Source organism: Panthera onca, chromosome D2 (genome assembly GCF_046562875.1).
Source record: "Panthera onca isolate mPanOnc1 chromosome D2, mPanOnc1 haplotype 2, whole genome shotgun sequence".
NCBI lineage: Eukaryota > Metazoa > Chordata > Mammalia > Carnivora > Felidae > Panthera > Panthera onca.
Window position 1 is genome coordinate 55627502 of NC_138349.1, and position 22030 is coordinate 55649531.

General features: G+C 56.2%; 2 protein-coding genes across 3 annotated transcripts in view; both read right to left on the minus strand.

The window, feature by feature from the left end:
* SLC29A3 (solute carrier family 29 member 3) overlaps positions 1-6525 on the minus strand; it is a 42333-nt gene extending 35808 nt beyond the window's left edge. Inside the window, exons 1-2 of the mRNA XM_060642502.3 lie at positions 6392-6525; positions 2631-2929 (exon numbers count right to left, since the gene is read on the minus strand). Coding sequence (XP_060498485.2) covers positions 2631-2929; position 6392 — 300 coding nt within the window. The 5' untranslated portion in view covers positions 6393-6525. The remainder of the gene's footprint in view (positions 1-2630; positions 2930-6391) is intronic.
* A 13008-nt stretch (positions 6526-19533) lies between these two features.
* The window catches only part of UNC5B (unc-5 netrin receptor B), a 79416-nt gene continuing 76919 nt past the window's right edge, over positions 19534-22030 (minus strand). For both annotated transcript variants that reach the window (XM_060642504.3, XM_060642503.3), the window contains 2 exons: positions 21201-21382; positions 19534-20368 (listed from right to left, as the gene is read on the minus strand). In XM_060642504.3, coding sequence (XP_060498487.2) covers positions 20203-20368; positions 21201-21382 — 348 coding nt within the window. In that variant the 3' untranslated portion in view covers positions 19534-20202. The remainder of the gene's footprint in view (positions 20369-21200; positions 21383-22030) is intronic.

Below are 22030 nucleotides of genomic sequence, written 5' to 3' on the forward strand. Positions count from 1 at the left end.
GGCCGGGTGCTGGCCCAGACAGACGGGGATCTTCTGGATGAAGCCCAAGTGGGCTGGGTAATTTACCGAGGCTGGCAGAAACCGGGATGCTTGAGTCACTGGTACATAAAAGCAGATCATAAAGCACCCCAGCCAAGCCAGACGTCTGGAAATACACCAGGGCCACACGCAGCTTAGAAGTGTGGGCCCCATCCCCCAAGTGATAATAACGATAATAATGTTTATACAGCAACTTAGAGGGGTAGCTTCTCCGAGCCTGTGCTCAGGGCTTTGTACGCATCTTAATTTACTTAATCCTCGTAAGGACCCTAAGAAGCTGGTCATAGCAGCATCCTCCTGTCACATACCAGGGAGATGAGGCAGCACGGGGGCCAGAGAGCCAGGCACAAACAAAGGCAGGATGTGAACCCCTGCAGTCTGCTTCCAGAAGCCAGGCCCTAGGCAGTGTTTCCCAAACTCTACTGCGCCCCTCAGGAACCTGGGGGGCTTGTTAGCGTGCAGCTCCTGACTCAGCTGGTCTGGGGCAGGGGCCTGCCTCACTGCCAAGCTTCCAGGTGATGCCTGATCCGGGGACCACACCTTGAGTAGGAGGCTCTAAACTACTAGACTAAAATGATGGAAAGAGCCTCACTGTCCATCAACTGACGAATGGATAAAGCAATTGTGGTTTAGATACACAATGGAATACGACGTGGCAATGAGAAAGAATGAAATAGGGCCTTTTGTGGCGACGTGGAAGGAACTGGAGGGTGTTACGCTAAGTGAAATAAGTCATACAGAGAAAGACAGATACCATATGTTTTCACTCCTTTGTGGATCCTGAGAAACTGAACGGAAGACCATGGGGGAGGGGAAGGGGAAAAAAAAGGTACAGAGAGGGAGGGAGGCAAACCATAAGAGACTCTTAAAGACTGAGAACAAACTGAGGGTTTATGGGGGGATGGGAGGGGGGGGTGATGGGCACGGAGGAGGGCACCTGCTGGGATGAGCACTGGGTGTTGTATGGAAACCAATCTGACAATAAATTTCATAAAAAAATAAAAAATAAATAAACTACTAGACTACTTTCCCATGACATCCCTTCACCTGTGGAAATGGGTCTACACCACACTGCTCTGGCTCTGGGGGGTGTCCACAAATTCCTCAGTCAATGGGAACAGGCATTGGCAGGGGGTCAGAATCAAGGGGCTGGGGCCAGGGGAGAGGGCATGAAGTCTTAAAATAACCCTGTCCATTCCCCACCTCAGCCTAATTTGATCAGAATCTCTGGGGTGGGGCTCAGACTGGGATTTTTTTTTTTTTTAATTTTTTTAATCTTTGCTTATTTTTGAGAGAGAGACAGCACGTGAGCAGGGGAAGAGCAGAGAGAGAGGGAGACAGAATCCAAAGCAGGCTCCAGGCTCCGCGGTATCAGCACAGAGCCCGACACGGGGCTCGAACTCACAAACCGCGAGATCATGACCTGAGCCGAAGTCAGACGCTTCAACACTGCCCCTGCCCGAGGGAAAAGTCATACCACACAGTGAAGGGCCCCGATGGTGGGAGGGGGCGTGGTGCCACTGCCGACTAAACACAATGTCCACTCCTCACCTTGGCATTCAAGGCCTGAGCAAGGACTTCGGGGCCCGGGCTATGACCTCAAGCCTCGTTTTTCTCTTAGGTGCACCCTACATCGAGTAACGCTCGGTGCTTTACTGCCCCTCACACACCAGAACTTTCTCCCATCCTGCCTCTGCTCAGGTTTTTTTCTCCCACCTGAAAGTTCCTCTCCCTTCTTATCCACCTGCTCTGAGTCACAGCCATCTCTCCCCTGGTGACAAGGACTTATCCTCGAGTCTTCGTTTCCCCCCATCGCCTTTAACCATACCATCTCTCAGCTTATCCGGGCACTCGGTTCTCTGGGATAATGACAACATTGAAAGGCTACATTTCCCAGCCTCCTTTGCAGCGCATGTGCTCATGTGACTCAGTTCTGACCAATGCAATGTAAGCAGAAGCAACGAGTGTGACTTCCAGGAATGTGCTTATGCCTCTCTTCCTCCTCTTGCTGTAATGGCTGGAGCTCCAACAGCCATCTTGGACTGTGAGGTGATCCTTAATATGGAAGCTATACCTGATAGAGCAACAAAATTTCTGACCCCACGGAACATCATACCAGCGTTGGGCTGGCCCCTCCAGACTTGAACACGAGAGAAAAATTACCTTCCAGCTTGTTTTAGCACCGCTTTTTTGGAACTTTCTGTAACAGCTGACCTTAATGCTATTAGAGCCACCTTTTCCAATCCCCGGAGTCACGAACTCTGGATTCTTGGGTTCACCCTGTGACACTGCACAGAATCACCGTCCGTGTCTTCTGCCCGAGTGAAACAGTAAGCAGTCTGAGGGCTGCCATTGGGTCTTATCTATTTGCATTTTCCCCACCACACGAAGCACGAGGCCTCACACACAACGCAAAGCATGTCTCGGGATTAAAGTCTTTCTACTGTACCCCACACAACTCACTGGCTTGCATCCATATTCTCAGCATCCTGGAAACCCAAGCAAAGCTGCCCTTCACCCCAACCAGGCTGCTTGCTCCCACCGCCCCCCCCCCCCCCCCCCCCCCGCTCCCGGGATGAACACTTCCTTACCAAGATGTCCGAACCTGTGGCTTCCTCCCCTGCGGTTGGGCTGGAGCAGTTGCGGAGTTTGAATAGCCAGTACTCCTTGGCAGTGACAAAGAAGTTCCACGGCAGTAGGCCACCAATGCCCAAGCTGAAGAAGATGATGTAGGTACCGTTGAAGCGGTCCTTGGGCCTCTGCAGGCCGGGTGGCGGGCGGTCTAGCAGCTTCCCAAGGAGCGCTTCCTGGTCAGCTCGGAGATTGCTGCCTGCAGGTCTGTAGGTGGCGTTTGCACTGTGGTGAAAGTCATCCTCTGAGATCATGGCCACTATTGGAGGAGAGGGAAATGGAGACAGGGCAGGTGATCAGAAGCTTAGCCTGGGCACAGCTAGGGACGCACCCGTCCTACAAGCTGACCACGCCCCCACCCTGGGTCACCAAAGCACGGTTACAGAGCTTCACGTTTAAGGATCAGCGAGAAAGACAAGATATCGGAACTGTAAGTGACCAAAGGATCACCCCCCGCCCCCCGACTCCCACGCAGGCCAACACAGGTAGCAAATAAGTCACGGGCCGGACCGGAGTACGACAATGTGTCACAGCCGGCCTGTGGCAATGGATCCGGAAGGGCAAACCTGGTCTCAAGGCACTCAAACTTCTATGTAGCCATAAAAAAAAAAAAAAGGAATTAGGACCCTTGGTGAGCATAGAATGTTCTCTAAACTCTTTTCAACTTTATGTGAGAAAAGAGACAGGGATGTGCACAGAATATGTCACTATTTGTGCCAGAAAGCAGGGCTGGGCTGCGTGGGGAGGAGAATATATACACATACGTATGTACGTCCTCTGGAAGGACATACAAGAAATTTCTTTTTTTTTTTTTTTAATTTTTTTTTTAATGTTTATTTATTTTTGAGACAGAGAGAGAGCATGAACGGGGGAGGGTCAGAGAGAGAGGGAGACACAGAATCGGAAGCAGGCTCCAGGCTCTGAGCTGTCAGCACAGAGCCCGACGCGGGGCTCGAACTCACGGACCGTGAGATCATGACCTGAGCCGAAATCGGACGCTTAACCGACTGAGCCACCCAGGCGCCCCCACAAGAAATTTCAAAGAGTGGCTACGTCTGAGGACGGAGGCTGGGGGCGATGGGGAGGGAGGGATCTTCACTGCGTACTCTTGTGTGCCTTTGGAATTTCGAACGACATGAATGTATTATGTGTTCAGAAATAAAACTATAAATAGAAGCAAAGACATTCAAAGTAAATAGCATTAAAAAAACAACCACCACCAAAAATCCATGGTGTCTAAGAGATCTAACAGTCCACTCGCTCATTTAATTTGTGGGAGCCAGAGGTCCGAAGAGTGGAAGGTCACACACCAGGTCCACGGCCAAGGCTGGGTTGGCAGTTCCTGCCCCGGCCCCCACCTCTGTCCCTCACATCCCACCAGGAGACGGCCACTCCCAATCTGCAATAGCACCTAAGACTAACCGAAATTTCTGCTAGGAACCATCGCCGACATGACCTTGGGCAAGTGGCCATGCTTGGGAGCCTCGATTTCCCCGTCTGCAAACCGAGGGAGGCCTTCTTATGATGGTTATACAACCGCAGCTGGCTGTCAGTGCCTGGACCGTGGGAGCAGCTCTTACACAAACGTCAGCGTCTTCCCCGCCACCATGGGCTTGTCACCTGGCTGGCTGGCTGCTGGATTCGGCTGAAAAGTCGTATGCCCGCTTCTATGCTCTATATAGCACCTAGGACATGGCAGCAGCTTGATAAATGGCAGTACTTCCAAAGAGCTGACAATGGGACACTGTAGTGTCTCCCGTAGCAGCTCCCCTCCCCCTCCGTCACCCAATACATCAAGAAATCAACGCAGCGCAGCTCGGCTCCCATTAAGAGGCTGAGCCTTAAGTCACAGCATCAAGCCAGGCGGAGTAGAGCCTTTCTTCCCTGGGGACAGGGGAACACCCTGTCCCGCAGGCACAGAGCCTTCTCTGCTATTTCAGGAGGGCCACACAACATTCCTTGGAAGTCAGGACAGGAATTATTGCCTCCTTTTTTCAGGGGCGAAGAACGGGGCCTTGATTTGTCCCACATTCGAGCAGTAAGAATCGCCAAGAGTTAACACGCAACCCGGTACTCATGCAATGCCGGTCAAAGGCCCGCACTTGAGCCTGACAACAGCCCAGCGTGACAGGCACTACGCTGAGACTCATTTCGCAGAGGAAGAGAGAGGCTCGGAAAGGTTCAGTCATGTGCCCGAGGTCACACAGCCCCCCAAATGGCAAGAGAGAGATCGCACAGCCAAGCAGACTGAGGCCCGTGCAGGAGAGGAGGCTGGCTGGCAGTGTGAACCCACGTCTGCTGGCTCCAAGTCCAGATCTCCTTCTAGAAGGCCTCACGGCCAGGGAGCTGTGAGCAGAGGCAAAGGGGGTGCAGGGCACCCTCAGCGATGTTTGCTGAATGAATGGATTTTGCGTGGCCAGGATATTCTCTCCTACTGGGGTAGGAGCTTGTACCCCGGAGCGGCAGGCAAGAGGTGGCCACATACCTAAGCCTCCAAGCCAGCAAGTCTGTTTTCGACTCCCCTGGTTGAGCAGAGCCCTCCCTAGCCTTGATCCACAGGGAGCCCAGCACTAACAAACTAACCAGGGTGGGCACACAGGCATGTGCAGACACATACAAATTTCTATATTAGTGTGGAAAAATGTAAAAATGATGACCCGTGTAGGACAACAGACATAAGGGCAAGTGGTTCCTTCCAGATGTTCCAGCTACAGGGGCGGGTGAGGGGGCCAACGGTGGGGTCACTCCAGCCCACTCTCATCTCCAGGCATTTATTTGTCCGGGACCATTCAGCCTTGACTGAGCTTCTGAAGAAGGAGCCAGAAATTTTCTCTGACCTGGGTCACAGGCCAGGGCATTGGAGTGAGCAAAGTCTTATTACGGTTCATAAAAGCTAGCTGCTGGTTTTTGGATTAAAAAGAAAGAAAAAGAAACCGAAGGAAGAGCCGTGGTATTGTCAGCACGGGCGGGCTGTGGCCTGGCGTGTGCCCCTCAGGCACCTGCAGGAGCAGGCTGGGCTTGGCCCTGTTCCCTTCCTGGGGGATGTGGGGGTAGGGGCAGCGCCTGCACCAAGAAGCAGAAGTGGGTGGTGCCTGGGGCCGCTGCAGGCCACCATCTGGAACTGGCTGCCGGTTCCGACCCGGTTTCTGACTGTGGCTAAGTCAATCTCCCCATTGGGCCTCGATTTCCCCGCCTGTGAAACGGGGGGCAGGGGAGCTGGTGCTAACCTATGGGAAAACATTGCTGGGGAACACAGGGCGCCGCCCAGAGGCCGTGGCAGACTGGGCTTTGGGGTTGTGGACACCTCCAGCCTCAGACTCCCCAGTTGGAACTGAGCGTCAGCCACCTTGTGGATACTTTGGGCTGATGTGTCCATACCCGGGCCCCCCAGGTGGTGAGGTCCGGTCTCAGGAAATCCACGAGGAGGAGAAAGAGGAGGGGAGAGAATGGGGCGCGGGGAGAGAAAGAGGATAGCGACCCGGAAAGGGGGAAATTGAGGGCGAGGGGAGCAAGAAGGAAGAGAAGGGACGATGGGGTGGGAGACAGCGACAGGCGCCCAAGAGGAGGGGCCGGCGCTGGGACGGAGGCCCTGAGGTCTCTCCCGTGGAGCAGTCCCCGAGAGGGCTCGTGCGGGGAGGCCGCCGAAGCGCGAGCCCCAGGGGACCGCGCTGAAGAGCTGGTCGGGTGCCAGGCCCGCGCCCGACCTCCGGCCCGCACTTACTGTCGCCGCCGCGCCGCCGCCGCCGCTGCCTCCCCGGCCGCCGCGGCCACTGCGACTAGGGGCTCGGCGGGGCCGCAGGCCGAGCTCCGCCTCCCGGCCCCGCCCCGGCCCGCTGACGCCGGCGCTTCCCGGTTTGCAAACCCTCTTCTCCCTTTGTCCTGGGCCGGCCCCCGCGCGCCGGCGCCGGGCTGCGGCTACGCGCCCATTGCACGGGAGGGCAAAGCGAGGCGCCGGCCGCCCGGTGCACCGCCGGTGCTGGCCCCGGAGCTCGCGGGGGCCCTGCGCGCTCCTTCCCCGCCCCCCCCCCCCCCGCGGGAGCCGGACCCGGGGACCCGATCGTCTCCAAAGCCTGCACCCCGGGACCCAGAAGAGCTCCACCTTGCCCCCAGACTCCCGCAGAGGGCGCCCCCTCTAACTGCAGCGCCTCACTCCTCCCTGATCCCTCTGCTGGCCCAGCCACCCAGCTTTTGCGCGTGGTGTCGGGCCTTCTGTATGCCAGGCGAGCGCCATGGCGCTTTGCCTTGTCACCGCCTTCCGGAGACTCCTGGTCTGGCTGAGTTAGAGGGGTGGCTGGGCTGGAGGGCACAAGGTCCTCAGGATCGTCTGCCAGGCCCTCCCACCAGCCCCCAGACATTTGTGTCTGAGTGACAGGCCGAGGGGGCCACCTTTACCCGATGTACCCTCTCTCTCTGCCATGCCCCTTAGGTCCACTGTGTCCTAACCCCTCACATGCCTGAGGGGCAAGGAGAGCTGGGCATATGGGAAACCAAGATGGAGCCGCGGTTCTAAAGCCCCTGCGGGCCTGTGATGGATGCCCCCCAAGGCACAGGGTGGGCTCAGTGCTAGGTGCCCTTGGGGCAAGGTGAGACTCAGAACACCGGGCTTCCTTCATTCAATAGGCCTACTGCGTGCCAGGCCCTGCAATGAGGACCTGTGATATCGTGATATAAGAAAAGAAAGCCACAGGTCCCAGATGGTCATTTAGACTGAGTTCCCAAACCGGAGCTTAATCCCCAAACTCAGCGCAGTTTCAATCTCCCCTCCAGAAAGGTGGCCTTAACTGGTCAGTCAGGAAATACTTCTTTCCGTCAGCCCCAATGAATCTGTCACCTAGGGTCCTCTCCATTCCCCTCCCTCAAAGAAAGATAAGGCAATCCGCATGATAAGGCTCTTGCTTTTCCCCTAGCAAACAACCTTCTCTGAAACAATCTTTATTTATTTACTTTGTTTTGCTAATAACGTTCTCACCCCACCCTCCATCTATAAAAACCTTCCATTATGTACAACTATCCTGAGTGCCTCTCTCCTTGCTAGATGGATTGCTTCCCGGCCCCATGGATCATTTAATAAAGCCAATTAGATTCTCAAATTTACTTGGTTGAATTTTGTTATTTAACATAGGTCTGTCCCGGTTCCCGACGTGAGAGCTTCCGAAACTCTTGGAATTTCCTGGGTAATACGGGTGAGAGGAGCGGTTTTTGTTTATAACAAGCCCCTTTCAGTCACGCCAGGGTTTATGCTAATCAAGTGACTCCTACTGGGCCCCAAGATAGCTTCGGGATGGGGGCTGGTTGTGCCGAAGGAAGCAAGTGTGAAATTAAGAGGTTGGGACTTTGAACACCACGCCCCACCTCTGCAGAGAAGAGGGGCTGGAGATTGACTTAACCACAATGGCCGATGCCGGATCATGCCGGTATGCCTCCATAGAAACCCCTAAATGACAGAGTTCAGAGAGCTTCTGGGTTGGCGAACACATCTCCTTGCTGGAAGGGTCGTGCACCCTAACTCCATGGGGACAGAAGCTCCTTTGTTTGGGACCTTGGACCCTGTTCATCTGCATCCTTTACGATAAGCCAGTGATAGTGTTTTCTTGAGTTCTGTAAACCATTCTAGCAAATTACGGAAACTGAAGGGATGGGTGTCATAGGTACCCCTGACTTTGTAGCCAACAGCCAAGTCAGACAGAAGTTTGGGTGCCCTGGGCACCCCATGCTTGAGACTGGTGTCTCAAGTGGGGACAGTCTTCCGGGACTGATGCCACCTCCAGGTAGTTCGTGTCAGAACTGAACTGAATTGCAGGACGCCCCACGGTGTCTGGAGAGTTGGAGAATCGGTTTGTTGGTGGGGAACCGCCCCCCGCCCCCACCCCCCACATTTGGTGTCAGAAGTATCGAGGGCGAGAATCGTGCAGAGGCCCAAAGGTACAAAGGGCTGGGTTCTCCTGTTGGAGGAGCTCCCACCCTCCGCAGGGGAGACAGGCCAGTGAGCGCAGAGGACACTGGGAGCCCTGCAGGGACGTGCCTGGTGCAGCGGGGTCAGCGGTGGGCTGGTGACCGGAGTCAGCAAGGACTGGGCACCCGTCCACGTTCGCTGAAGCCTCGCATCCTTGTGAGCCCAATTTCACAGGGTGCAAGTCCAAGGTTGTGAGGTTAAGTAGCTGGCCCGAGGTCACAGGACGGTGGGGACTGTGTTTGCCCCCCAGGTGTGTCTGACTCTAAAGTTGGCACCTGTTTGCGTCTCCATCATGTGCCTTTCCCAAGGGTCTGGAGGCGGGTGGGGTGGGAGGTGGGATGGAGGGAGAAGGGTGGATCAGATGGGCTGGTGTCGGGGGCAGTGAAAGGATTGGCCCAAGGCAGAACAAAGGAGATAGAAGTTTACAGAATACACTGCAAGGGAACAAAGGAGAGCCTGTCGGTCTGGAGGCAGTGGTGGGAGAGGAGCTGTAGTTAAGGGGAGAGAGTGAGGAGGTGTGGGAATGTATGGAATTTTCCTTTTTTGGTACAAGCCCCCTAGGGTTCTCTAAGGAGCCTGTTTGGGTGCTCACCGCGGGCCCTTTTACCTTGCCCAAGCCAGTTGCCTAAAAGTAGCCTCTACAAAGTGTTTCTCAGAAGAGGTGACCTTGGATAGGACGCTTGTGGCCCATTGAGGAGAGCAGGGAGGACCTTCCAGAAGGAGCAGAAGGCTGAACAAAGGCAGAGGGCAGAGTAGCAACATGTCCACGGAGGGAGGGCTGTGAGGCTGTGAGAGAGGGCTGGGATGGTCACGAAAGCCAGAATGGACATGTGCACATCACCCTGTAGGCGACAGCCTTCCATAAGGGTTCGCAGATGAGGAGAACGGGTCCCAGGGGGGTTAGAGAGGTGACCATGGTGATCAAAGTCAGGGCAATGGACTGGAGGCTGGGGCCACTTGGCTTCAATATCTGACAGATTTGTCCAGCCTAAGAAATCAGATCCACATTTGGGAAGTTTTAATTTAGCATCTTATCCCTTCTAGGCCTTGAACCGTCCTGGCTCCTAGCCCCACCTCCCCCACCCAATTCTATACAGTTGGTAACACCCTGCCCCGGACACCTGGACCCTACCTGCAATCTGGAGATGGGGTGGGCAGGAGGAGGGAGGTGCAGGGGGCTCCAGGACACTCTTTTGGAGGATTTGGGGGCCTCTGTGTGGTCGCTGGGGGGAAGGCAGAAGACCTGTCTTGAATCTACATTCGCTCAAGCAAGCTGGCTATTCCGTGAAGCTGATGTGATGTCCAGATCGGGGAGAGCAGCCAGATTTCCCCAAGAGCCTCCTACCTATACACCATCCTGCACAGCTGAGACAATGGCCACTGTCCACAGGGAAATGACAAGAACCTAAAGGCTGAAGACTGTTCCTGATGTTCCTAAAGGCTGATGCTGTCCCTGATGGGGAGGGGGCACAGTCGGGAGGTCCCTCTTGTTGTACTTGGCCTCCCAGGGCTGGGCGGATGTTTTTTCGAGAGACCCAGAACTTGACTCAGAGCAACGCCACAGAGGAGGGGTTCAGTAAGCAGTACCGATGCCTGGCAAGGAAGGCGAGACTTCACAGAGCTCTGCTCCGGCTGCCCCTGCCCCCTGCCCCCCGCCCTGTCCCGTGGGGACCACTGGCTCGAGTCCAATGTACAGCTCCATGAGGGAGGTACTCTGATTAGCCTCATTTAGCATATGAGGACCCTGGGGTACGGAGAGGTTAGTATCTCGCTCAGAGTCGCACAGCTAAGTGGCAGAGCCCAGATTCAGATTGGCACCTTACTGAAAGCCAAGTCAGGGGCATCGTCAGAGGGGCGGGTCACACAAGCTCTTACCCAAAGCCCGCTGACCTGTCTGCAGGTTCTTCCTGCAAATTCACAGAGCCAGCGCTTAGGAGGTCAGCCGGGTGTGTGCTAAGGCTTCCAGGCGTGGGGTTGGCAGGCCATCTTGTGATCACGCCCCGTCACTGCAGTGCGTGTGGGCTGGCTCAGTGAGGCTGCACGTCCTGCTTTCGGGGGTTTTTACTGGGCCCGCCAGCGGGGCACGTGGATCCTGGGAGACAGGGACTCATCCATAACTGCCGAGCCTTAATTCTCTGCTCTCGCGTCACCAGTTCAACCCCCCCACTCTACCTCTCCTTCTGCGTCCAACGGCTCCCTTTGGGGACGATTGCTGGAGCTTCCTGGAGATGCCAGCCCTTGACCCCTCCGTCTCCCCTCCATGCCTCGGGCATCTTTCCCTCCGCCCCGAGTCGGCTTGGAGCCCACAGTCCATAATTGCAGTAGAGTCTCAGCAATGCCCGACACTCCCATGCCCATCCTCTCCTGGTGGTACTGCTGGCCAACCCGGGATGCAGCCACCTACATCTGAGCGGATGAGCCTTGCTGGAGAAAGTGCGCAGCAGGCAAGGGTTCCACTCCGAGGTCGTGCTTACCAACCTGCGATGGGCCTCCGGGAGGCCAGCGGTCCCGTGGCACATCTCAGCTCCTGCTCTCCGTCAGAACTGTTGCCACCTTCCTCCTTCGTTGGCTTCAGACCCCCGAACGCACCCCGCCCCAAGATGGCCTTGCCTCCCGCCTCCCACTCGATGAAGAACACAGAAGTCACCAGGGAGGCACATCCTCATTTCTCAACACCGAATGTGCCCCATCGGCTTCTGTTTTCCTCTCTCCAGTTACAACAGGGCCGTTGCTGTCCTCCGTCCTAGGGAGGGGATGGGATCCGAAGCCAGGAGAGGGTCAGACTAAGCCCTGTGCTCAGCACCTCCCAGTTGCCAGCGGCTCTATGTCTCCCCGACCCTGTGAGGTTGGCCCATCATAACGCCCCCGCGGGAGTCGAAGGAAGGGGGACAGGCCACCAGGAGCCGGAGGGAGAGCAAAAGAGCATGTGGAGGCCGACCCACGTCACGTGAGGACCTGGCAGTGTTTGGATGGAGGGAGAATGGCTTCAGGGTGGAGCGTGAGAGCTGTGTCCAAATCTTTGAGAAGCTGGCAGGGAGTGTAACACTTAGACATCCTCCTAGTGATGGTAAAACTAGCTGAGGGTAAAATTAGCCCTTACAGGGGCGCCTGGGTGGCTCAGTCGGTTGAGCGTCCGACTTCGGCTCAGGTCATGATCTCGCGGTCCGTGAGTTCGAGCCCCGCGTCGGGCTCTGTGCTGACAGCTCGGAGCCTGGAGCCTGCTTCCGATTCTGTGTCTCCCTCTCTCTGCACCTCTCCCACTTTCTCTCTCTCTCTCTCTCAAAAATTAACATTAAAAAAAATTTTTTTTAATTAGCCCTTACAGTGAAAATAAGTAAGCACCCAATCACTAACATTTATCATTATTCTTTTAGTAAGTAGTGTGTTCAGCATCTCTGGAAGTAGTCAAGTGGAGTCTGGACAAGCCTGTGTCTGGGCTATTGTGGAGGGAATTCTGGCATCAGGTGAAATGGAAGTAGACGGTGGCCAAGGACAGCCACCCCCCTCCACCGCCCCCGACCTCCGCTCTTCTAAAAGTCAGTGAAACTGATCTCAGTGAACCTTTGCAATTCATAGCGACAGCCTCTGCCCACTGTAACCCCCTTGGGTAATCACAGTATTTACTGATCTGAGTACTGGGCATCTATCTGTCCCTGGGGACCTGGTAGTAGGGGAATTGCTGGGGCCCCGGGGCCTGGCAGCTAAGCCCTGTCTCGGGTTTCATCAGGCGGTGGGGGAGCCCTTGGGAAGAGGACCAGCCACGGCCACCATCCCGTGAAGGGATGCGGAGGGGCACCGAGGCAGGCGCCACTGTCTCTCTGACACAATCCCGGCCAAGTGGCAAGCAGGCAGGGGCCTCTCGGCGGTCTGTACAGAGGGCCGGGGGCTCCGGACCGTCCTAGCCAGCAAAGCCCTGAACCAGAGCAGCTCTGAGCCTGACCCTCCCCTGCTTCAGCACCTTTCTACAGCCCACTGGTGCCCAGCAGATCCTAGACTGGGGGTTCTTATTTGGAACCACAACTTAGAGCCAGTGGTGAGGGCTTTCCTCTCCACTGGGCTGTATGGTCTCTACTTAGCTACAGTCTCCACGTCTCCCTATCGCTCCCTAGCACGCTGAGGCCACAGGTGAGAGGCCGCTTGATGGAGATCCATGCTCCCAACAAAAGGAGGAAGCAAGCGAGCTAAGACGGCCTTGTGTTTCAAGAACTGGCCAAGGGGGCAAAAGTATTAATATGGCTGCTTCTCTATCCATATGATGCGCAGCCTGGATCCTGGAGGCATCTGTTTTTGAGCCAGGCTTCTAGACCAAGCCCTCGACTCCAATGTCAAGGAACAGATCTGCGTGAACCTGGAGTGGGTGGCCCCTGGCAGCTGGGTCAGGATGGCCCCTCTGACCTCCCCAGATCCCAGCCTGATCCTTCAGTCTCTCCGCTACGAGCTTTCTCACCTCCATACCTCTGATCACACGGTCCCTGCTACCTGGTGGTTCCTTGCGCCCAGCCCTCCACCCCTATCCCCCCACCAGCCTAGACACCACCACAAGGCAGGCAGCCAGGATGACCCCATCCCCGCTTCGTGTTCGTACCGTGTTGGAGCCACTCCCAGCTGGCTGCTTCCCGGTCCTTGCGTACTATGGAAACTCACTTTTTATTCTGCGGTGAGCTGCTAGAGGGCCAAGTCTAGGCATGACTTAACGCCCGGTATCCCCTGTGCTGTGCTCATCTATGGATTAGATCCATAAACATTGACTGAATTTCCAGGAATCCCGGACCCTCTCTTGGGGAAGCTCCCCAGGCTGAGGAGCTGTGATGGGTAGATTCAAGCTACCTGCAGTGAGGCCTGGGCTGGGTCGGGCCCTCATGGCTGCTGGAGGAGCACAGACTCACGGGTGCCCCCTCCCGGGGATTACCCCCATCTTCTGGGTCAGGGTCTCTGAGAGGTCACCACCTCACACTCCCCCCACCCCCCCCACACCCAGATCGGGCCCTGAGACTATTTCAGCACCTGCGGCTGACAGCGGCCTTGACATCTGGCCCATTACCTGCTGAAGGGGCATCCGTATCTTCTCTTAGCAAGACATTTCACAAAAGAAAGTTGCTGCAGACTTTTGCCTAAAAGCATCTCCCCTAAAATACATAACTGAGACACTATGGCTCAGGGAAACCAACCCCAGTGTTCTAAAATATCACTGTTCCAGAAAGCCTTTCTTGACTCCCAGGCTGAGGCAGCAGCCTCTCTGGGCTTCCGTGGCCCCCTTGTCCACCGGTTTCTCTGTCTCTCCATTAGGCCACAGGCTCTGAGGGCAGTGTGTGAGGCCTGGCCCTCGTGCCCAGGACTGACCGACAGACACGGTGTGCTGGATGACCGTGGAACCCCACTCCCTGCCCCGACAGTTTGTGTTTGGAAAAGTTAGCACTGGGGAAGCTCCAAATCTCCAGTGCCTCCTGTCCCTGGAATGCTGAATCCAGGACAGCGATTGTGAGAGAAACAGACTTCTGTTGAAGACAGTCACTCAGTTCTCCAGGGCCAAGTGCTAAGAAGCCTGGGCTCTTGGTGTGAGATGCCAGTGCCCAGCTCAGAGTGCCGGGTTTCACGGCAGCTTCTCCCGTGGAGTGGTCTGGAGGGAGGCAGGTGCCCCTGGGCTGAGGCTGCGAAGGGAACAGCATGGAGAACAGGCAGCCACAGCCCCGAGAGGCCTACTCAGGCACGCCAAACGCTTTAAACAGGAGGCTGGAGATCCGAGATGGATGGGTCGAGCCTTAGCAACCAGAATGAGACTGAGACCGTCTTGATGACAGCCAGGGAGGGAAAAGTTAGGGACCTCCATGGGGACGTCATTAAGGGGGCCTGTTATCCTGTGGGAAACACAGTGTCGGCAAAACGAATTTCCGAGCAGTTATTGGAAAAATAAAAGTATTTCATGTTTATACCTCAAGGGGTTGAGACTCTTGGATCAGATCCATTATATTTAAATATTTACGTGTAGACATGTGTGTTTGTATTTGCATAGATCTTCCTGAGAGGATATATAAAAAATGAACCAATTATCTCTCGGGGTTGGCGGTGGGGGGGGGGGTACTGGGGACAGGGAGGGAGCGGGGGGAGGGGGTGATACCTGAGTGAGAGGCATCTACTTCTTACCTATTCTTTTGTTCCTTAAAAAATGTTTTTAGCCATAAACATGTATCACATCTTGAAACGGGCAGGAGTTTTGGCCAGTTTGCTAAATGGGACTGGTTGAGGTCTCCCTATGCACGATCTCAAGCCCTAGGCTGGGGTTGGACTTGTTTTCTCATGGCCCCTCGTGGAGGAAGGGGGCAGCTGGTGGCCAGCTTCGTCACCTCACAGCCCTGCTCTAGGACACCTCATGGGGCAGCCAGTCGGTTACAGGGTCAGAACCAGCCCATCTTCTGCCGGCTTCTGGTTTTTCCTCGTGCACCCCCGGGACTGTGACAGAGGAGGGACCACCGGGTGGGGTTGTCACAGCCCGCCTGGAACCAGGACACCCAAATTACGGAACTACACCGGCCAGAAGGAACTCACAGACCAGCGGGTCTAAGGCCCACATTTCATGGGTAAGGAAACTGAGGCCTCGGGAGGGACGGGGACCCACACAGCATCAGAACTAGAACCCAGGTCCCTGCTCCCCAGGCCAGAACTCTTGTCACCCGACAAGAGGCAGGTGGCAAGGAGAGGCCCTCCCGCTTAGGTAGTGGGTAGAGGGGGAGTGGTTTAAATGGGTACCCCTGACTCCTAGGGGACCCTAGACAATCTGCCTGCTGGTGGGGGCTACTTGCATGAAATAACTGTCCCTCACCTGACTCTGCCCACCTCCTCCCTGCGCCGCTGCCTCACCTCAGGCGATACCCCCCTTCCTACACACCCGCCCCAGACGATGCGGATGTTCCTGCGTCCCCAGGGAATGACGACGATCTGAGTGGCGGGGGTGTGTGCCTTGACTGTCCTGCCGGCTCCACTAGGCCATGAGCTCCGAGGGGACTTGCCTACAGGTGCTCCCTACCCCTGGGGGGACGACAAAATGACACCTGCCACAGGTTCCTGAGAGTCAGAGCTGGCAGGGCCTGTATGTACCATATGCATATACTTCAGGGCGTGGAAAGGTTAAAAAGGCCAGATACACCGGGGACACACTACATGAACATGAAGAGACCGGCTTGTTCTCATAGGACTTCTCAGAGTCCCTCTTGCGCTGATGAACACTATGTCTCTACTCTGAGACCAGAGGGTACTCTCACCCCCACACTTCAGAGATCACTGAATCCCCTGCGAAGCAGGCACTGCAAGCTGGAAAATGCTGGGACTAGACTCAACGCACACAGGGAGGCCTGAGGACCAACTCACAGGGCCCCTGCCGGTCATTCGGCACCTTCCTGCAAAGTAGGGGGGAAAAAACGCCCCTTCGAAATACTTCCACCTATGGGAAAATTAACACCACCAGGAGGTTGATTTTCTGAGAACAAGACCCTCTACTGCCACCTGCTGGAAACATCCCGCAATAAACACGCAAATCTACCCTCTGTGGGAATGGCCCCATCCTCCCCTTTAGGGATGGTACTCTTGTTCAGTGTGTAACCTGCCCAGCCACGCATAGCAGCCCTGGGTCCAAAGTCACGCGATCGCAGCCCACCCATCAATCCCTTTCTACGTGCACGATTATGTTTCAGGTGAGTACTCTAAACTGACCTCTGCCTCAGCCCTTTTGAATTTCTTACAGGTATCTCCACCGATCACCTAGCCCACAGCAGGCTCAACGGACTGACCCCCTGAACACACTCCTTGGATGCTTATGCATGGAGAGTGCTGACTGGGGAGCAGGGATTGGCATCCAGCACGGGCTCTAACTTGCTGCACGACCCCGGAGAAATCCTTAACCTCTCTCTGGGCCAGTTTTCCCTTCTGCAAAATGAAGCAGTTGACGTTGATCGTTTCCAGGAGCTCAGAGAGCTCTGACAGCGACCGCCCGATCCCAAACCCGTGGAATTGTGAGGAAAGCAGGAAGGTCGTTCCAACTGCTGATAGAAAGACAGTCAGGAAGACAACAGAAGACAACCAGGGTTTTTTTTGTTTTTTTTTTTTTAATTAGACTAGGAAATATAATTTATTTTGTAAAAATTAATTTTGTTACAATAGGAATGCTAAACGTTATTTACAGATTGAAGTTTACAGACTCAACAGTGGTGGGATTGGGCCATCCCTGCAGCCCTACATCCCTGGGACACATAACGCATGTCCACGGCCCAGGCAGGGGGTCCAGCCCTTTGCCCCCAGGAGATCTGCTCCCTGCAGCCGAACTCCTGGTCACCTTCCCTCAGAGGGCCTACTAAGGGACCTAGCTCAGCTGCCTGGTTGCTGGGGAAAGGACCAGAGGGTCCTGGATCGTCCAGGAGATGGGGTCCCCCACACCCTCAGGAGGACCCCTGGCCCGGAGCTCTGGAGCCCGGGTCACTGCGAGAGAAAGCAGAGGGAGAGGCACGTAGAAGATACACCAACTGACCCTGTGGACTCGGAGAGGGCACACGCTCACACCCGGGTGGGGACACGTTCCCGGAGGGGTACCCTGATGTGCCTGCAGATAAAAGCACACGCGCGCGGGGCACGCACACACGCAAGCACACACCCCGGAGATGAGAGACGTAAACGCCCACGGGAGGGCCCTGCAAGCCTGCGGTGGCCCCTGATCTGCCACTCTTGGGGGTACATAGGCCACGTGGGGCTGCCTCTCAGGCCTGAATCAGAGGAGAAATCTTGATCCTACCCTAAGGCGGGCAGCGTAGGGACGCAGCCACAGCAGCCCCAGCAGAGGTTTGATTGATGGAGGCAGCAAACCCTTTCTCGGCGTTTCTTCTAAAGCTGGACAATTTGAACCCTCCCAGGAGGCCCCAGCCAATCGGTTCTGTGCTCCAGGCCCTGGTGCACAATTTCTGGAAATCAGATGAGAAATGGCACGTGTGCGGCTGGCTTGGCCTCATCCACCAAGAGCTCCCATCGTGGCTGCTGAGCGAGCGGGGCAGGGAGGAGGGGCCCGGCAGAACACGGCAGGGTTCCCTCCCACGAGAAACCCAGAATGACCGTCCGTGTGTGTCAGAACCCAAGGGCGGTCAGACAGCAGCTGCAAGTGTAAAAAGGAAGTGAGGCCCAGAGAAGGCAGTCCTATGCCCAAGGTCACACAGCAGTTTACTGGCACAGCTGGAGCTGGGGTGCTGGTCTTTGGACTCCAGGCTGCCTGTGAACAGAGCCTGATGGGAAGCGTCCAGGTAAAGCCTCTCATGGCACTGGTCAGGCTGCTCTCTCCGGGCCATGTTGTCACCCCTGCCTGCACAGCTCAGGCCAGGACTCATCAGGGATGCTGAGCCCACAGCAGATAGGCACCTTTGGCAGGGAAGCCTCGCGGCCTGCGAGGCAACACCACACAGGCCCTGGGGCAGAGAGCCGTTGTTGCCAAGCTCTGAGTGCAGGCCCGGCTCCTTCAGCAGCGCTGATAGGAGAGATCCTTTCTCAAACCGAGCAGGCCTCTGTCTGTCCGTGGCCAACCTACCCCCCACCAGGGTCGCCGGCAGGGGGCGAGAACCCCCATGAGCCCGAGTCCATGGCAGGGAAGGGTAGGCTGAGGTCGCCGGCTAGGACTGGAGCCCCCAAACCTGTTTTCCTCCCTGGATACCAGACTTTCAAGGGCCAGGATGTGCCCAGGCTGGTCATGGACTAGCTGGGGCAAGCCCTGGGGTCAGTGCCCAGAACTTCTTGCTTTGCCCCGGGTGCCAGGGAGAGGCCTGCGAGGAGGCCTCTGTGCCAGCCGTAAGAGCCTGGTCCCGGCCATGATCAGCCAGCCAAAAAGGGATCCTGCTGGGCCCTTGGAGCATCCCGGAGCAGGCTGGTGAGGAGGTACCAGCCCCCTCCACTCTGGCAGCCCCGCCTGTTCAGACCTCCCAGACTGCAGTGGGAGGGTGAGAACAGGGCTAAGGGAGCTGCCGGTAGAGGTCAGAGCTGGGAAAACAGCCCTCCCCAGGTCCTCCTGCACTGGGGCGTAGAGCACAGCCAGCCTGCCCACCTCCCAGCCTCCCAGCCCGCAGGGCTGACTGCTCACACATTCCGTAAAGCCACGCTGAGGCCCAGAAGCTCAGGCTTCTGCAGTCAGAGGCCCGCTTATCCAGCCCTCCTGCTTTATAGACGGAGAAACTGAGGCTGGGGGAGACCAGTTCCCGGATTCCTGGGCATTAGCGGAATGTCAATTTGCACCAGCCCACCTGGTCTGGGGGCTGCTAGGTAGAGGGGTGACCTGGCTGCTCCCACCCCGGGGTGAAGGAGAGAAGTGCCCATGGGAGACTCTCCCCGCCCACTTCTTTCTCTGCTAGAGCCCCACTTCTGGGCCCCACCCCCTTTTCCAGGAGCCACCAGACCGGGGCACTGGAAACATTGTCCCTGGCTCACAGCTGGCCTGGTCTGCCCAGTTTCCATCCCTGGGCCTCTTAATCTGGATTCTCCAGGAGCCAGCCCAGGGAGCCTGTGGGGCATCTGCCTGGGGATGCGGGAGGGAGGACCCCAGCCCACTCCAGATCTCAGGGCTCCTTGTCTTTAAAGATTCAGCATCTGCTCAGAATTTTAGAGGGAAACATGGTACCGTGGCTAAAACCCCGTTCGACCCTGTACACCTGGGGAAACTGAGGCCTTGTAGGAATTTAGCCTAAGACAGAATCATTAGCAGCAAGATGTTCCCTGTTCTGTCTCTCTCTCCCTGACAATCTCTCTCTCTCTCTCTCTCTCTCTCTCTCTCTCTCTCACACACACACACACCCACACACGCACACACGCTCACTCCTGGCCAGAACCATGAGCAAGCCCACACTCATCCACACTCAAGAAAAGAGTTTTCTATTTTTTTGTGTTGTTTTTCATTTTCTTTTTTTTTTTTTTTCTTAAAAAGGACTTATCCAAATATCTGGATAATAAATCATTTGCGTTTCCTAAGAAACTGGGTTTTTCTTTTCCCTTGTGGTTTTGGTGTTTCTCTTTTTTCTTCTTTGAGCCTGACTAGGGGTCTGAATCTTTCTTTCTTCCTTTCCTTTTCCTTTTTGCTTTGGACGACAGAAAGCAGTTCGTCTGAATTGTACTTGACTCTTCAAAGAGGAAAACGGTGTGAAAGGAGAAGAGGACTTAGGTGGGAGGGAGAAACCAGTAACTGAGGAAGAAACCGAAGAACGCATCTAAGACAAACGTCACCCAGAGCTCCTGGGGCGGAGGTGGCTGGTGGGGGTGGGAGGAGGGAGGGAGGGCCACCTCCTGGCTCCCCTCGCTGCCTCCAGAGGCCTCGTCGCAGTTCCTCCACGGAGATCCAAGGGCGGGGGGACAGCAAGGGGTGGAGAAGGAACACTGGGTCTTCCTGACAACAGAGTACATGGATTTGCTAAGGCTGGTTGTGGTCTGGGAATGGGGCAAGGGGAGGAGGAGGAGGGGGCGCCTCTGGCTGTGAGCTGGGGGGCAGCAGGGGCCGCACTGCCTCACACGAGGCTGCCTCCTCTGTGCCCGCCTCCTGCCAGCCCTCCCAGTCCACGGTCCGGGGCGGCTCAGCAGTCCCCGTCAGTGGCCATGGCCACCAGCATCTCACTCTTGCCCATCTCCTCCAAGGCACTCGCCAGGCTGTTGAGGTCCCCGTCATCCTGCTGCAGAGCTTCCCAGAGGTCCAGGATTACACCCGTGGGGCTCGCTTTGGTGGCAAAGTAGTTCAGGTACCTGGCGGAGGGAAGGAGAGGGTCACTGGGCTCCCCCAACACTCAGCACCTCCCAGGAGCTTGGAAGTGGACAGAGCACCAGGAAGTGGGAAGGCTCTGAGGTCCCCCGACCCTGGGTCGGAACCCTAGCCCCTCTGCTTGGGGGCTGTGTGGCCCTGGGAAAGCCACTGCTCCTTTCTGAGCCTCGGTTTCCTCATCCCTAAGATGGAAACTGTCTTGCTCATCATCATCCATCATCATTATTATTACCCGTTGAAAGACACTGGCCTCAGGAGAGACTGTCCAAACCTAGCATTCCAATCTTTCCTCCTCCCGCATCTGTTCCCTGCTTGGTTTTGCCCCACACACTACCCCGAGAGCAGGAACAGAGCCTTAGACTCTTTGTAAAGCCCATCCATTTCTAGTCAGGTGTCTTCTACGCGGCATCTGCTCAATGCAGGTTTATTAAATGGTTTCTCAGTAAGTATAATGTAATCCTAATAATTACTATTGCCATTATATTTATGCAGCATTTTAGATTCTCCAGAAGGGCTTCGACACCAAAATACACCGTCACTCAGCAAACATTTCCAGAACACCTGTTCCGTCCTGGGCCCGGGGGTGCAGATGGTGATGACCCCTGGTGTCCTGGCCTCACCTGATCCTCACGGGCCAGCACGCCGAGTATGGCACTCCCCAAAAAATGGGCTTCTCAGACTGAGCACACCCAAGCCTCAGCTCCTGATCTACCGCAAATGGAAGGATCTGATCCTGGACTGTCGGGCTGCCTGCCCCACCTGCCCCTTGGGGGACAAAGGGAAGTTGGGGTGGGGCCGGCCTGGCCCAACACCCACCGGTCCATGGAGAGCTTCTGCGCCAATAGCCGCCAGTCATTGCCCCGCGAGTTGGGGGCATCCAGGCTGTTGCATATCTTCTGGCGGATGGACAGTGGAATCTTGAAGGCGTAGGGTCCCAGCTGGGTGGTGACCGTGCTGCCAGGGGCAGAGCAGAAGGCGTCCAGGGAGCCAGCAGGTGTCTAGAAGGGCAGGGGGCAAGGTGAGAGGGGCAGGGGGCTCCCCCATGCACAGCACTAGCATCCGCCCCTCCGACCTTCCTGCACTGGGACTGTGAGCTCATGGGGGTTCCTCCCCACGCTCCGGGCAGGTCAGCTGCTCAAAAACCTCCTCCCCCAGAAGGTCGGCTTCCAAGGGCCAGGGCTGCGTGCCCAACGGTCCTTGCGGTGGACCAGGCGGATGCACTGTCCCAGGCTGATGCGGGTGCAGGCTCGTGATTCCAAAGCCATAAGGAGCCTCAGCCACAGTCTACTCCACACAGACGCACGTTTACACACGTGGGAATGAAGTCCAGAACGGGGAAGTGACTTGCCCATGGTCACGTGCCAAGTTCGGTAGAGAGCTGGGTCTAGGCCTCTGATCGGCGCTTTTTACATTGCCCAAGGAACTTCTCGCGCTGCTGTCCTGGGTGGCCTGGGTTTTGTAAACCTCAATGTGGATGTATAGTGGAGGAGAGCCATAGGCTTGGGCTAAGCACTGACCTGACACAAGGTCGATGGTCTCTTCCTCCCTAAGACCTACCTTCTGACTTGGTGATTTCATCTGTTGCCTGGTACCGGCCAAGCACAGGACCAGCCACTCAATAAGTGTGCAGAAAGTGACGGAGTCCC